Source organism: Calidris pugnax, unplaced genomic scaffold (assembly GCF_001431845.1).
Source record: "Calidris pugnax isolate Ruff unplaced genomic scaffold, ASM143184v1 scaffold244, whole genome shotgun sequence".
Classification (NCBI taxonomy): Eukaryota; Metazoa; Chordata; class Aves; order Charadriiformes; family Scolopacidae; genus Calidris; species Calidris pugnax.
In genome coordinates this window covers 2,491,661-2,506,274 of record NW_015091141.1, presented here as the reverse complement: position 1 = coordinate 2,506,274, position 14,614 = coordinate 2,491,661, and the positions used below count along the sequence as shown (strand labels likewise).

General features: G+C 48.0%; 1 protein-coding gene across 3 annotated transcripts in view; it reads right to left on the bottom strand.

The window, feature by feature from the left end:
* Positions 1-14,614, bottom strand: part of AAK1 (AP2 associated kinase 1) — a 94,658-nt gene that overhangs the window by 35,819 nt on the left and 44,225 nt on the right. For all 3 annotated transcript variants that reach the window (XR_001413834.1, XR_001413835.1, XM_014958790.1), the window contains exons 7-16: positions 14,422-14,503; positions 12,396-12,528; positions 11,254-11,357; positions 10,237-10,316; positions 8,623-8,777; positions 8,243-8,526; positions 7,234-7,452; positions 2,354-2,577; positions 1,579-1,736; positions 1,081-1,197 (exon numbers count right to left, since the gene is read on the bottom strand). Coding sequence is in view for 1 of the 3 variants with exons in the window: in XM_014958790.1 (XP_014814276.1) it covers positions 1,081-1,197; positions 1,579-1,736; positions 2,354-2,577; positions 7,234-7,452; positions 8,243-8,526; positions 8,623-8,777; positions 10,237-10,316; positions 11,254-11,357; positions 12,396-12,528; positions 14,422-14,503 (1,556 nt within the window). In the remaining 2 variants the exon portion in view is untranslated. The remainder of the gene's footprint in view (positions 1-1,080; positions 1,198-1,578; positions 1,737-2,353; positions 2,578-7,233; positions 7,453-8,242; positions 8,527-8,622; positions 8,778-10,236; positions 10,317-11,253; positions 11,358-12,395; positions 12,529-14,421; positions 14,504-14,614) is intronic.

Genomic DNA, 14,614 nt, shown 5'->3' with positions numbered 1-14,614 from the left:
AGAAAGCAACTCCCTGGAGCTCTCTTCCATCATGGACTCCAACTCCTTCATTCTCAGGTAAGAGCCAACAATACTGAGCTCACTTATAAGCTCCTCTAAATCTCTTCTCAGAAATAAGCATAAACGGATTTGTCACTTCTTGCCCCACAAAGGATTCTTCAATCTTTTCTGAGGACTCCTCTCACCAATGGTTGGTGCTTCAGCGAGGAAGCATCAAATAGTTGCATTTGTCACGAGTAACAACAGCCGTGTAAGACAGGGGAGAGGATTACTTGCATTTTGGGCTCCTGGAAGCAGTTTCCCAGCACTATGCTTGGCAGCTCTTTCCTCTATTTGGTGAGAACCAATGCTGAAGAACTAGAGACAAGCAGCAGCACTCACTGAGTTATTTCAACACACATGGGGCTTCTCTCAGCAAAACCTTAGTACCCAAGTACCAAAGGAGACACCAGACAAGGTCACACATACAGAGGCCTCTACAAAAAACCTCCTTAGACCAGCCAAGGGCTCCTGGTCTCTGCAACCAGTGCAGAACACCTTGCCTTCACCATTTAACATGTCAATTATGAGACCAACTCTGCTCTCGTCTGAGGATTTTCCCCACTCTCTCCTGTCTCTGCTGCTCTCCTCATTCAGCGGTGGAGACTTTATTATCCCTGCTCCTCTCCTTCTCCACACAGCATAGCAACTGCAGGCAAAAAACATCCTCCAGCAAGTCTGATCAGTGCTTCCCAGTCCAATTCCCTTGTTGCATGCTACGTAATTTATTTCCAATTATGAGCTGCACGGAACTTCATCACGTTAAGAAGCTTTCTTGGGAACTTAAGGGGCTCACTTAGTTTCTTCTCTCACCAAAAGCCTCCTCTGCCTGTAGACGGTGTCTTCTGTCTCTACTACCTGCCTGTGACAAGTACACGTGCCTTCCCTTCTTCACTGAAGGGCCAAGCCCATCCTACAGTTGGTGCCAAGACCCAGCTCAATTTCTACCAGTTTTAACCTTCCTTTTATAGAGGCCATGACAGAGTTGCCATTTTTCTGCAGCGCTGTCCGGGGACATCCAGGATGTGTTCACAAACTCACCTGATCCAGCAGTGAAGGAAGAGCCACCAAACGCATCTGCCTGGGCCGCAGACGAAGCCGGCTGGAAACCTGGAATCAAGTTCTCTGTGGAACTGCCCATCTTTTCTGAAGCTTTCCCTGAAATGCCAGACAGAGGTTTAGGGGAAAGACTTCCACTCTGAAGGTCGCTTACTTACCTAGATTTTTAGGACACTATTTCAGTAAGCGGCTTAAGCCCCTTCCTGCAACTCAGAACTTGCAGATGAAGCAGAGTTTAAACTGTAGCTTCTACAACCAACTGATGAAGGCCACTTTAAAAGCAGTTAGTACCTTTGAGGATCATGCTCATTTAATTGCAATTGCTCAGCAAAGAGGACAGGGACTGAGAAGGGAAACTGGAAGGATTTAGCTCTTAGAGGTACAACAGGATCACCCCAGCAGCATCTGCCCGAGAGCATCATCATTCCACACCATCTCCCCTTGAGAGCAGGGGGTATTAAACCATTGGAGTGAACCTACCGTCACCCAGCTTTGCAAAGTCCTTGTTCAGCAGCTCCTCAGCTGTGAGCTTGGAGAAGTTATCATCATCAAAGGGATTCCACGTGGAGACATCGGGTGGGTTATAGACATTCTGCTGGGAGGTCCTTGGGGAACCCGAGGGTGTGGTGGAAGCAGATCTGGATGTGATCATCCCAACCAAACAACAGTCATTAATAATCCATCCAAAATCCTTTGGCCAGCACTAAGAGCAATTACTTCCTACTTAAAAAACTCAGCACAAATTATTGGAGTGCATGCCCAGAAACCTGGGACCAATTAGTCTCACCTACTCATAATCTAGTTGAACATCTTGGTGTCAGGAATTAAAACAAGCATCCTAAGCATCCCATTTCAAACAACCTTCTGCAGTGCCCAGGTGGAGGCCTCCTGTAGGCACTGCAAAAGTGCCCTGGCAAGTCCCCCTGGGGAAGCGCTGATGCTCAGCAGTGAGCATGAAGAGTGCACCAGGGCTACTGGTGAACATCTGAAGTGACACCAGCCTTTGTAACCCAGAGAAAGACCCTATCTGCTTTGCTTTTGGGGAGCATGGAAGCACTCAGGAGAACTTCTGCCCTTGGGGAAGTTTTTCCAACAACCTTCTGCCAAGCCCTAAACTGTGGTCTTGGGAAGGCACAGAGACCTCAGAGTTTGCTGCCTACCCTCATTTCAGAGCTCCTCGTAGGAAATCTCCAAAGAGCCTGATCTACCCCCTCCTCCCTCTATTCCCTTCGACACCAAGAGAGCAGTCACTTACTTGGACTTGTTGAGACTGGCCTCAGCAGCAGCTGCCTGCAGGAGCTGGGTAGACTTGCTGGCTGGAACCCCAAAAACCGCGCTGTGGGTCACGTCACTCAGAATCCTCCTGTGTCCCGCACGCTGCGTCTTGGGGGAGGATGGAGGGGTGAGAGAGCCCAGCTTCTGCCCCTGCACGGCCGCGGGGGGAGTGGTTTGAGGTTTTTGCTGTTGCCTCATTTGTGCCTGCACGTGGGAGAGAAAGTAAAATGATACATCCTTGTTCGTGAACAAGAGTCACGATGAAAAAATTACTATATTCTGGGGGATCTGACCTTCAAGTTATGGACTGGGGATAGTCTGAAGGGGAAAAAACAAACTAATTATGTGCAGGGGGAATTTGCTGCATTTCAAGATTAGTACATATGCAGAAGCAGAGACCTTCTCCCTTTTCTACAGTGCAGCTCCAGAGGCAAAGCCTCTATTAGCGCTTGTCGTTAAAGGCCAGCTGGTCTCAGAAACTTGCTCGTGGGTAAAGAGGCTGAGATCCAGGGCAGAGGCAAAAAAAAAAAAAAAAAAGAAGATCATAGTGTGCAGGACTCTTGTCATACGGACACATGGAGTGGGGGCAAGGTGAAGAGCAGAGATTCTTCCAGCTGATAAAATGTGATTGGGGCCAAATCCCTAAAGGAGCACAGGTCTTCTGTGGAAATCTTGTGCAAGAAGCTTTTTTAGCTTTCTTTTAGGGGGAGGGAAGGAGGAAAGCCAGGACCAGAGGAGCAGCAGTTGTCATTAAAACCTGGAGGAAAACCGAGGGGAGAGGCAAAAAAAAAAAAAAAAGAAAGCAGATCATAGTGTGCAGGACTCTTGTCATACGGACACATGGAGTGGGGGCAAGGTGAAGAGCAGAGATTCTTCCAGCTGATAAAATGTGATTGGGGCCAAATCCCTAAAGGAGCACAGGTCTTCTGTGGAAATCTTGTGCAAGAAGCTTTTTTAGCTTTCTTTTAGGGGGAGGGAAGGAGGAAAGCCAGGACCAGAGGAGCAGCAGTTGTCATTAAAACCTGGAGGAGAAAACCAGGCACATTCAGTTTAGGTGTAAGCCAAGACAGCCCAGCTACAAACCTTTCGGAAACTTCAAGGGGTTTCCTCAAACTGATCTTATTTTTCCATTACCTCAGTCTTGTGCTAAACTCCTAAACTCATAAATATTTTAAATACTGTTTTGTAGTGCTAAACAACAGTGTCCCTTCCAATTATGTGATTCTTTCAAAATCTGTCTGTCTGTGAGACACCACGGTTGGATTTAAAGCAGGAAAGTCAGGATGCAAAGAGCAGAGAACTGTGTGTGTCACCTCTGCTGCCTGGCCATGAGCTCCCTGTTCCCCACCCCGTGTCATCCCAGGCTGTTTTCAACCAAGGAAGACAGATATTCCTGCTGGGTAACAGAATGACAATGAGCCAGCAGTGGGCCCTTGTAGCCACAAAGGCCAGTAGCATCAGAAGAGTGTGACCAGGAGGTCAAGAGTGGTTGTCCTGCCCCTCTGCTCTGCCCTGGGGAGGCCCCAGCTGGAGCACTGGGACCAGTTCTGGGCTGCCCAGTTCCAGAAGGACAGGGAACTGCTGGAGAGGGGACAGCAGAGGCTACAAAGATGCTGAGGGGCCTGGAGCATCTCTCTTATGAGGAGAGGCTGAGGGACTTGGGTCTTTTTAGTCTGGGAAACAGAAGGCTGAGGGGGGATCTGATCAGCACCTATAAATACTTCAAGGGTGGGTGTCAGGAAGATGAGGTCGGTCTTTTTTCAGTGGTGCCCAGGGACAGGACAAGAGGGAATGGGCACAAACTTGAATATAAGAAGTTCCACCTAAACATGAGGAGGAACTTCTTCACTGTGAGGGTGGCAGAGCCCTGGAAGAGGCTGCCCAGAGAGGTGGTGGAGTCTCTTTCTCTGGAGACATTCAAACGCCCCCTGGACACGTTCCTGTGGGACCTGCTTTGTGAAGGGGGTTGGACTGGGTGATCTCCAGAGGTCCCTTCCAACCCCAGATCATTCTGTGATTCTGCGGTTAAAGACTTGCAGAGACCTAAGAGGGCAATGAGAAGAAAGTTATATCTGCAGTGTGGCGCTTGAGTACAGCAGGGCAAGGCAGACAAGGGGGCAGCTCTCTTGCTTTTCATCTGGTATTTTCAGGCAGACTAATTCACTGCAGCTGGGAAGCAAACGGACCTGGCTGCTTCTGCTGCACCCACCTTAGGTCTCACTATATAGGTCACTGCAGAACACTACGTTTGGTGCTGAGAAATAAAAGGGCAGTGCCGAAATCTCCACAGAAATGAATGCAGGGCTTATTAGGCAAAAATCTTGCATCGTGAAAGGTTTTGACAGGTCCTGGCTTGGCATCTTCTGCTCAGAGCCTTTGCTCTGCAGAGACCACATCTCACTATCATTTTTTACATAAGCCTGTGACTGCTTTTCCCCTCCTGACTGCTGCAGGAGCGGAAGAGTGTCCAGACGCGTCCATTCGAATCAGGTCTTCCGCAGGGATAAGGCTAATTTTCAATCCAGCTGATTTAATAAAATTAAGACTGTTTTTGTGCTAGTGAGGCACAGCAAAGCTCTTTAGAGATGCACTTCAACACTACATTTCAGGCATTTCTCCTCCAAAAGGAACAGGGCAATAACAGGTGCCATCCAAGACCTGTGCGCACGTATTGATGATCTCCCACCAATTTCAATGAACTGACTTGCCCCAGGTCATTCAGTAAATCAATAACAAGACCAGGAATAACAACAGCTCCAAGCTGTCACCAACCTTAACAATCAGCTTAGTGCTGAAAATTAATATAAAAGCAAAGGGGGTGAATGTGACAGAGCCTTGAGACACACCAGAGAGCAAAGCAAACAACGCTTCCCCAGCATTGCTCAGGTCACTGGCTTATGGAATTTATTAGTCAAGTTAATTCCTGATGTCACTTCAAAGGAAGCGTGCTCAAGAGATGAATTACATCCTGAATAACCAGCAACTCATGAACAAGGAAGCACAAACTGACCCTTAGTTGGAGTCAAATATTGTGTACCTGAAGTGGTTTGTTATCAGACACTGCATGCAGCCTGGGACAGCAAAGTAACAGGCAGCCCCCTCTTGCTCGGTGCCTGCACACACTTTCTTTCCAACACAACAGCTACAGTCAGGGACATCCCTTTGCGCTCCCGAAAACAAGCAAGAGGCAGTGGGATTGCACAGGAATGAAAGCAAAGGGCACAGCTTCTTCCCACATGTACTGCAGCAACACTTCGGCAACAGGGATCCTGCCCCTGGCACAGCTGCTCTGCCTCAAACACCGAGGACAGCCTGCTAGAGCCACCGAGCTGGGGAGGGGTCTGGAGAACAAGTCCTACAAGGAGAGGCTGAGGGAACTGGGCATGTTTAGTTTGGAGAAGAGGAGGCTGAGGGGGGACCTCATTGCCCTCTACAACTCCCTGAAAGGAGGGTGCAGAGAGGTGGGGGTTGGCCTCTTCTCCCAAGGGAATAACAACAGGAGCAGAGGAAATGGTCTGAAGTTGGGGCAGGGGAGGTTTAGATCAGATATTGGGAAGAATGACTTTGCTGAGAGGGTGGTCAGGCACTGGAACAGCCTGCCCAGGGAGGTGGTGGAGTCACCATCCCTGGAGGTATCTAAGAAACATGTAGACATGGCACTTCAGGGCATGCTCTAGTGCCCGGGATTGTTGGGTTGTGTCTGTTTCTGGGTGGGTTTTTTTGTTTTGTATTGCATTGGTGGCTTTTTTTTTTGTGGTTGGAGTCAATGATCTCAAAGGTCCCTTCCAACCATGAAGATTCTGTGACTATTTCCCTGCTGCACAGCCATAACTCTCCACAAAGAAAAGAGCATTTGTTTTAGATGCATGTTCAGATGATTAGTAAAGTGGATGTTTTATTTATTTATTTTTAGATACAGTACTTTGAGAAGTTTCCTTTCCGTAGTACTCATTAAAGAAAAATTATCCCAATGCCAGAAACAACTAGACTGCCTGCAGCCTCCTCTGCATCAGAGCCCTGAATAAAAGAGGGAAGTTTTCCAAACCAGCACCAACATGAAGTAGTTCTGTTGCCTGGTGCCCATCCTATTATGTTAAGTACAAATAACTTTTTAAAGAGTTTATCACCCATCTTCTGAGGCACCTTATCAGGGGAGGGATAGAGAGAGTTGCATTAAGCAGCTACTTATGTCTTCTTATGTGATGCTGAGGGACATGGTTTAGTGAAAACTTGGGAGTGCTGGGTTAATGGTTGGACTTGATCTTAAACATCTCTTCCAGCCAAAATGATTCCATGATTCTGTGATCTGCTTCCTGCTCATGATCTACTCATCTTCATTCTGTGGACCCAGAGCACAACTCCAGAGTACAGTAACCCATTGGAAAGAGCAATTCAAACAACTGCACATGTCTCTGAGACAGCAAGGTTAGTGCCAACATCCGCGACTCAGTAACAGGACGAGGGGTAACAGCTTTACCCTGAAAGAGGGGAGATGGAGCTGAGATGTGGGGAAGAACTTGTTTGGTGTGAGGGTGGTGAGAGCCTGGCCCAGGTTGCCCAGAGAAGCTGTGGCTGCCCCATCCCTGGAGGGGTTCAAGGCCAGGTTGGAGGGGGCTTGGAGCAACCTGGGCTGGTGGTCTGGTGGTGGGGGAACTGGATAATCTTGAAGGTCCCTTCTAACCCAAACCACTCTATGAAGCGCTAGGGGCCAGCAGGCCCTAGAGCATCTGTTACCTGGGCTCTGTGGGTCTGAGAAGCCAGTTGCCCTGCTGGGTGTTCCTGGCATGAAGGACTTGGCAGGAAGGCACTTGCTGGAATTCCTAATCCCACGGCCTCACTCCCTTCCCACAAGGCTCTTACCTGCTCCTGTGGCTGCGCTGGCTGAGCCGTGCTCGGCTGAGCCTGGGACGGCTGCGGTGGCACTGGGGTTTGTTGCTTTTGCTGAACTGCTGCTGCTGCTGTCTTCTGCTGCATTGCTGCCTGCTGGGCCATCATCTGCTGCTGCTGTTGCTGCTGCTGCTGGTAATAGTTCTGCATCATCTGCTGCTGCGCTGGCGCTCCTTGCTGCATCACTGGGAACTGGGAAACAAACCGGTTGTTGAGCCTCTTGCCACGCAGCTGGGACTGGGGTACCCCAACCAGAACTCAGGGCCAGCCTCAGGAAGGGTCACAGCAAAGGAGTGGTAGAAAATGGCCTTCTGGTCTAATGTTAGATCTCTTCTGCGGTACCTCTGCCCATACAGGGGCTCCCACAGCATAGACAGTCCCCATGGTCCCAGTCTCCTTTCTCCATTTTATGAGTTCTAGACCTTTCCCCAGGATAGGAAGATTTACTGTCCCTTTGCTTCCACTGTTAAATACGCTTTAGCAGACCTGTGCTGCTATAAACACCTCGGTTACACGCACAAGTCTGTCAGCTCAACACACCCCATCTAACACATCATGTGTTCACAGGGCTCCCCATCACCACTGTCTACCACAAACCCAGACCTGAACCTCACTGCTGAAAAGGTGTGCCAGGCTTCCTGGATCACAGAAAGCAGAAGAGGAATTGTACCCCTCTGCTCATCAGCTGAGCATTGACCTCAAGACCCTGCAACACTTGGGAGCTGTGAAATCTTAACCAGCACTGCTTATTTTAGTTTTGTCAAGTACAAACATATCTCAAGGCCTTCCACACTGACAGTTAAAAATGCCAGCCTTGCACAGCAAAAATTCTTGCTAGAGAACTGGAGGCACATTGGAAAATGCCTAAAAAAAAAAATGCATCTACCCCCGCAAAAAGCAGAGGACTTGCCACAGATGCAAAGAGAGGGCCTTGCAGGCCTCTAGCACAGGAAGCATGCGACACACACAGTCACACACCTACCTGCTGAGCTTGCATCATCTGCTGCTGCTGCTGGTAATACGCAGCCTGTTGCTGCTGCTGCTGCTGTTGCAGAAGCTGCTGCTTCAAGAAAAGCTGCTGTTGGTGCTGAGGCGTGGCTTGTGGCTGAGTAGAAGGGACCTGGGGCTGTGCCTGCGAGGGCTGCTGCGGAGCCGGCGCCTGCTTGGCTTGAGGCTGTGCCGGAGTCTGCTGAGGGGCTGCTTTTTGCTGGGGGACACTGGCAGGGAGTGAAGGCTGCCCACTGCCCAGGGCAGCAGGTCCTGCAACTGGGAGGAAAAAACACAATACAGACCCATCAGACCAACAGCCCTGAGGTACAGAGAGCTCAATGGGAGTGCACTGCACAGGGAACGCTGTTTCACCTTGTGGCTGAATGGCTGCTTGAGCAGTGGGTCTCTTCCTGGGCGTCAGGGCTGGCTGAATGGGTAAAATCCCAGGGTTGGGCTGTGTCTGTCCTGCTTTAGGTCTCTGGCGGGGTGCTATGGAAGTTTCTGTTGTAGGGATGGGATCTGTCAGCCTATAAAATAAGGTAAGGAATAAAAGGAAGAGCAGTAAGAACAGAGTCTTTGACAGCCAGAGAGTTGGTGCGTGCAACACGCAGGAGGGGTTTAAAAACTCATCCATACTTTATAAGTCTTGTACTGCTAAAGGTGAGACACTCGTGTGCGTCCGTACACACACGCTGGCTCTTCCCAGAAAACTGCAAGTACAGTAAAACTTAATGGGTGCATCCACAGCAATTAACCCAGCTCTATCATTTTGACTTCTTTGCCAATTGTGGCATGTTCTCCCATTGGACAGCTGGAATTTGTCAAAATCACTCAACTCATTCAAATATTTACTGCAACATATTGTTTAAATCCGCTTAAAGTGCTGGATGAGCAGATGAAGGACATAACAAATTAGCTTAAGAGCAGCTGGTACCTTTGGGCAGAGTTGTCTAAGTTGCCATCTTTAGAAGTGCCTTAACTTTAGTACATCTACCCCAGAATCAGGTCATTGGACCTCTTCTGATCTCTGCTCAGTATCTACTGAGCTCCAAAAATGCACAGCAACAGAGCCAGGAAGCCAGACACCACCCTGCCCTTCTGCAGATACATCTGCTTGTTAGATATCAAGTTGTTCTACTTCAGCAAGGGTAACTGCACTCAATTATAACAACAAACAAAGCAGACTCCTGGGACTGACAGACAGAAGGACAGATGTCCTATTTCAGAGTCTGGAGAAAACCGCTGGCTTTGGAGTGCCCGCTGCTGTACTGCTCACCTCTTCACTGCAGTAGAATAAGGTACAACAGAGTTTACAAGTCTCCATTCTGGTATCATAAGCAGAGAAAGCAGCAGGAGGAGAAACACCACAGCAGTACAGTGGTTTCCCCACTAATTGGGTTCTTCAGATGGAGACTGCTTGGGCTTTCGTGTGTGTGTGTGTCCCGAAGAAATTACAGGACTCTTGCAGAAATCACAGCAATTTCATACAGTAATTACTGGGTCGGGTTATCATCTGCCAAGGGTGAAACTCAAACAGCAGCAGTCCCCAGTGCAGTTTCTCAGCAGACTCGCATTCTCTGGGCCCGTTCCAGGAGAGCTGCAGTCCTTCCTGCCTCGGCCCTCGGGCACTCCGGGTACTGCCCCGGGATGGATGACACAGGAAATTCATCCAAGTGCATGGACTTTTAAGTGCTGCAGTCAAGCAGCGTCCTCAGTACAAAAAGCCTGGCTGTTGAGTCATGCCAACTATCACCCAAGTCCCACACCCTCCTGCTGCAGAAAAACTTCCCCTAATACCTGCATTTTCTGTCTTTCAGATCAATGGCTATTTATGCCGTCAAAGCAGAAGCCTCAGGACTGCAGTGTTTGTCTCCATGTGTAAATGTAAGCCCAAAAGCTAAATATACCAAGCATCTTTCGTAATAAACAGCAGAAACACAACAGACAACAAAGAGAGAGGGCTGAGCATAACGCAGATGTGGTTACCTGGCCTTTGGCTGACTCTTCTTTGCAGCAGCTTCACTTGCTTTAATGGGGTCTGGGAGTTTAGCGGGGATCGGAGAGTTCTGCAGATCCCAAAAACATCACGTTTTGTATTTTGAGAGCAGAAAACAAAGCCAGAGTAATATTTTTCAAAAGCATTTCAATGAAATGGGAAGACTGGGAGATGGCCAAAACAATTACACCTCATGCTGGACACAGGACAAAGCGCCCAATGTTCATGTCATGAGGAGACAGCGGTTTGGGAGAGTCTTTACCAGGGAAAAAACACAGTTCAGCTTTTTGACCATTTACTACAGGTGGGATCTGAACACAAAGCTTCATAGCACAACCTGGGTATTTTTAAGACAACCTGGGGACAACAGCAGCAATACTTATTAATGCTGCTATAAAAAATACAGGCCTAATCATACCAAACCATGTCTTTTTCATAAAGAACATGAAAAAGAGGTTTCTTTTTACCTGGCAGTAACAAAATAAAATGTCATAACACCACAAGAAAATACTTGTCAACTCAATTTTCAATTGAGGTCTATAAGGATACACTAAGAAAGGGCAGATGGTGGTGTGAGGCCTGGGGTAGTTGAGCTGTAGAGCCGGCTCGTCCCGGCCAGACGGCAGACACAAAACCACTACGTTTCAAACCAACTACAAATTACACACGGTGGGATGGATGTGCCTGGAAATCAAATCGGTTTCACAAGCACGGCCTGATTTTCCATGTTCACATGCACAAGATCTCACGGTTGGCCTCACACTGGGAACTGGGTGAGGAGGTAAATCAGGGACAAACAGAAGCAAAGGAGGTATGAGACAAACCCCTGATTGCTGACCCTACCCCCAAAGGGAAAAAAAAACAACCAAAACACCAGACCTTCCTAATTAATTACAGAACTGGAGAACCACTGACAGACTACAGCAGAACACCCATTATTCCCCAGTTGTCACTCCTAAGTTCTCCTCCCACAAAGCCCTACATCAGCCCGCTCCTTTGCCACTCACCTGGACGTTCTGGACTGGGCACTCCTTCTTTGCCAGTTTGAATGCGAAGTAGGAGACCTGATAAATATCGGGTCTCTTATCAGGGTCTGGCTCAAGCATATACCCTATAAAAGACAGAGACACTGGCATCAGAGCAATGGAACAGAGAGACTCACATGAGGTGTTTGTGGCAGAGCTCCAGCTGGTACCACCAGGTGCCCACAGGGTGCCCTGCCTTTTCCAAACACCCAGTTGGCTCTTGGGCAGGGCTGAGCTCATCATCGGGGGCAAGACAGAGTCAGGAGGGACTGGGAGGTATTTTCCAGTACAGCCACGAACAATTTGTAGCTGCTATCGATCAAAGGTTCTGGGGCAAGGAGGGAGAAGGCAGCCTGCCCAGTCATAGACTGGTTTTGACTTCTGTGTTTCCAAATGAACCTGCAGGAAAAGAGCTCGATCCACCCCCGGTGTGTCAGTGGGGCAGAGGGACAGGCCAGCCACACACACCGCTGCACAGACACCACCACAGCAGGAAAGAAAACACCAGGCTGCTCTGCAAACACATCCAACTCTGTTAGTCAAGATTGTGGCTGGGAAATTAAAAAAAAAAAACCAAACAAAAAGCAACAAAAAAATATCAAATGCTGTGCTGCAAACAAGAGAGCTGTCCCAGCATTGCCAAGAGTAGTGGCATTGTACCCTTAATTACACATTCACTCTAGTCAGTGGGTTATTTATAAATCATTTCAGTTCTGTTTCTCAATTCACAGAAGATGAATTCTTATCGCCAGTCTAAGCCACTGTGGTTCTTTTCAGTTCCTTATCCAAATAGATTTATTAGTGGAGAAATACGTTTCTGCATAAATAGGCTTATTGTGCAAGTTTCTGTAGGACTCTTAAACCAAATGGTTGTCTGTTTTCCTGCCTTTCCACAGAGTCCACTACAGCCCAGCCAAACAGAAACCTCTTCATCATCACTTCTTTGGAAGAGTGATCTCCTAAGCTACTAAAAGATCACTTCATCCACCCCTATGTGCAAGCAAATCTCTAAAAAGAAGAGAAACACCAACCACTTTACTGTAGGAGCAGGGATAGAAGAACAAAACACGTCTACTATTATTTTAGTTCCGTGGAAGTAGATGACACCAGTGTCAAACACTCACGGATGAGGCAGTGCATGTCTTGTGAGTGCCGAGAGTTATCAGGGATGGTGAAGTTGCCATCACAGATTGCCACCTGGCTCTCCCCAAACGGCAAGGTGAAGTAGCACAGCTTGTACAGCAAACAGCCCAGGGCCTGGGGAGAGAGAACAGGGCAAACCGATTCCGATTTAGCAAACAGAAGCCAAACAGGGAACGGTACAATTCAAATATCACTGGGGGTAACAGGGGAAGGGCTCTGGCTTGTCCTACTCGAGGGGTCCCGCACAACATCAGGCCTGTGACTGACAAAAACACAGCTCTGTGGGGAGATAAATACATGAAAAGCTCTCCCTTTTAACGCTGAGATACTGTAATCTGGGGGGTTGTGTGAGTATCATCATCAGTTCCCCCCCCCAACTCCACACAGCACTGCACCCAGCGTAACCCTCCACATCATTAAACAGGCAAAGCCTGCTTCCTCCACAGCTGGCAGGAAAAAGCAAAGTAATAGCAAAAATAAATGGTAACTATCATCCTTAACACATTTATTTTGACAAAAAAACCCCAAACTGTTTCCAAGCTTAATTTCAAACAGCCTTTCAACCGTTTATAAATATGTACCCGGGAGAGATATACAAATAAGTCTGCAGGCTGCCAGGTTATATCACCCTTCCATCTAGTTCTGTGCTGCTTTTGACAGCAAGAACCACCACCTATTTCAAAAGAAAATACAATTTTTGGACAAAGGGCTAATTATGAAACACTCCCACCATCTCAGAGGGGAGAGGGGGAGACATTTCCTAATCCTGAGCAACTCATCGTCAGCTTACATCTTTTGCCACAGGATTTCACAATTAAATTGCACTCTGGTTTAAGATAACCTCAATGAGATTTGAGGAAGGGGAGGTTACAAGCGGGACAAGCGCTGCAAGAGGCCCTGAAGTGGAGCCCCATGCTGGGAAGGAGAATGCCCTTCCAGCCTTCGGGTCCAGCCTTTCCACATCATCAGGGGAAGGAGTGCAAATCCCAGGTTCTCCTCTACCTGCCTTTGAGGCCCCATGAGTCTTTTCATGCTGTCACAGCTGTGACTTTCTCTCTCCAGGTTTGGCACACCAAGGTGAGTAGGGGGCTGGTTCTACAAACCCTCTGCTGAACTCGGCAATGCGAGAGCCCCACAGGAGCTTCTGCATCACTGAGGGTGAGCAGAGCTCAGGACAGAGGACTCCTCGCAGCAGATGTCACACCAGCAATTTTCCCTCTTGTATATGCAGATTCAGAGCTATCAAGAATACATTAAAACTCTCCTTATACTGCTTCTGCCTTGTTACTTCCTAGCTCAGGGCTTCATGAACCATACAAACACGCTCCGAATTAGCATTTTAAACACATCCCATTTGCTGAGTTGCCACTACACTACAAACAGCACCGAGCTTTTTTCATCCCCATCCCAACTAAAGGGAAGCCTTCCATCCTCCACCGGGTTCTCAGTAACTGGTTACACCGCAGTTGCATTTCGCTCTCAATACAAGACACGTGGCAAGATCCCACCGATCGTTAGAAACTGCAGTGCAAAAGCGTGGTCTTTGGCCAGCTTTGACTACTCCAACCTGTGTGATGTTGCCCAGGACAAGCACACTGTTGTTCCTGTTGGAAGGTCTATTATCCGTTTTCTACTGAATTCTGAGCAGTAACTTTGATTTGCCATGCTTGCAACACGACCCAGGCACAAGACGTCACAATACTCTGAAGTTTCTGTTTTAACTCTTAAGATATGAGAAGAGGTTTGCACTGTTCAACCCTAGAATTTCATACATCTTTAAATTAAAACCACATGGGAGGCAGCATGCAAAGAAGCATGTTTTATCCCCAAGCCACCCTGCTCAGCAGTAACTCATCAGAAATGTCAAGGAGAGAAACTCTTTATTCGGAAACTGTCCAGTCTCTTATGGAAACTGGGTTAGCCCCAGCCAGAAAGTCCCCTTGTCACCATGGCAATGAAAGCAAGCTGCAGTCTGGTTGTAGGATGGGAAATGGTTCTGATACGTACCCATATGTCTGCTTTTGTAGTAATGAGTTTGCCACTATAGAGGTTGACCATTTCTGGTGCTCTATACGATAACGTAGTGTATCTGTAGCAGAAAGATCTATCAGTGAGTTTGAAATCAGATGCATTTTCATAACATCACATTTCCAAATAATTCAAAATTCACTCTTTTCCACTTCATTTCAGAAGACAATCT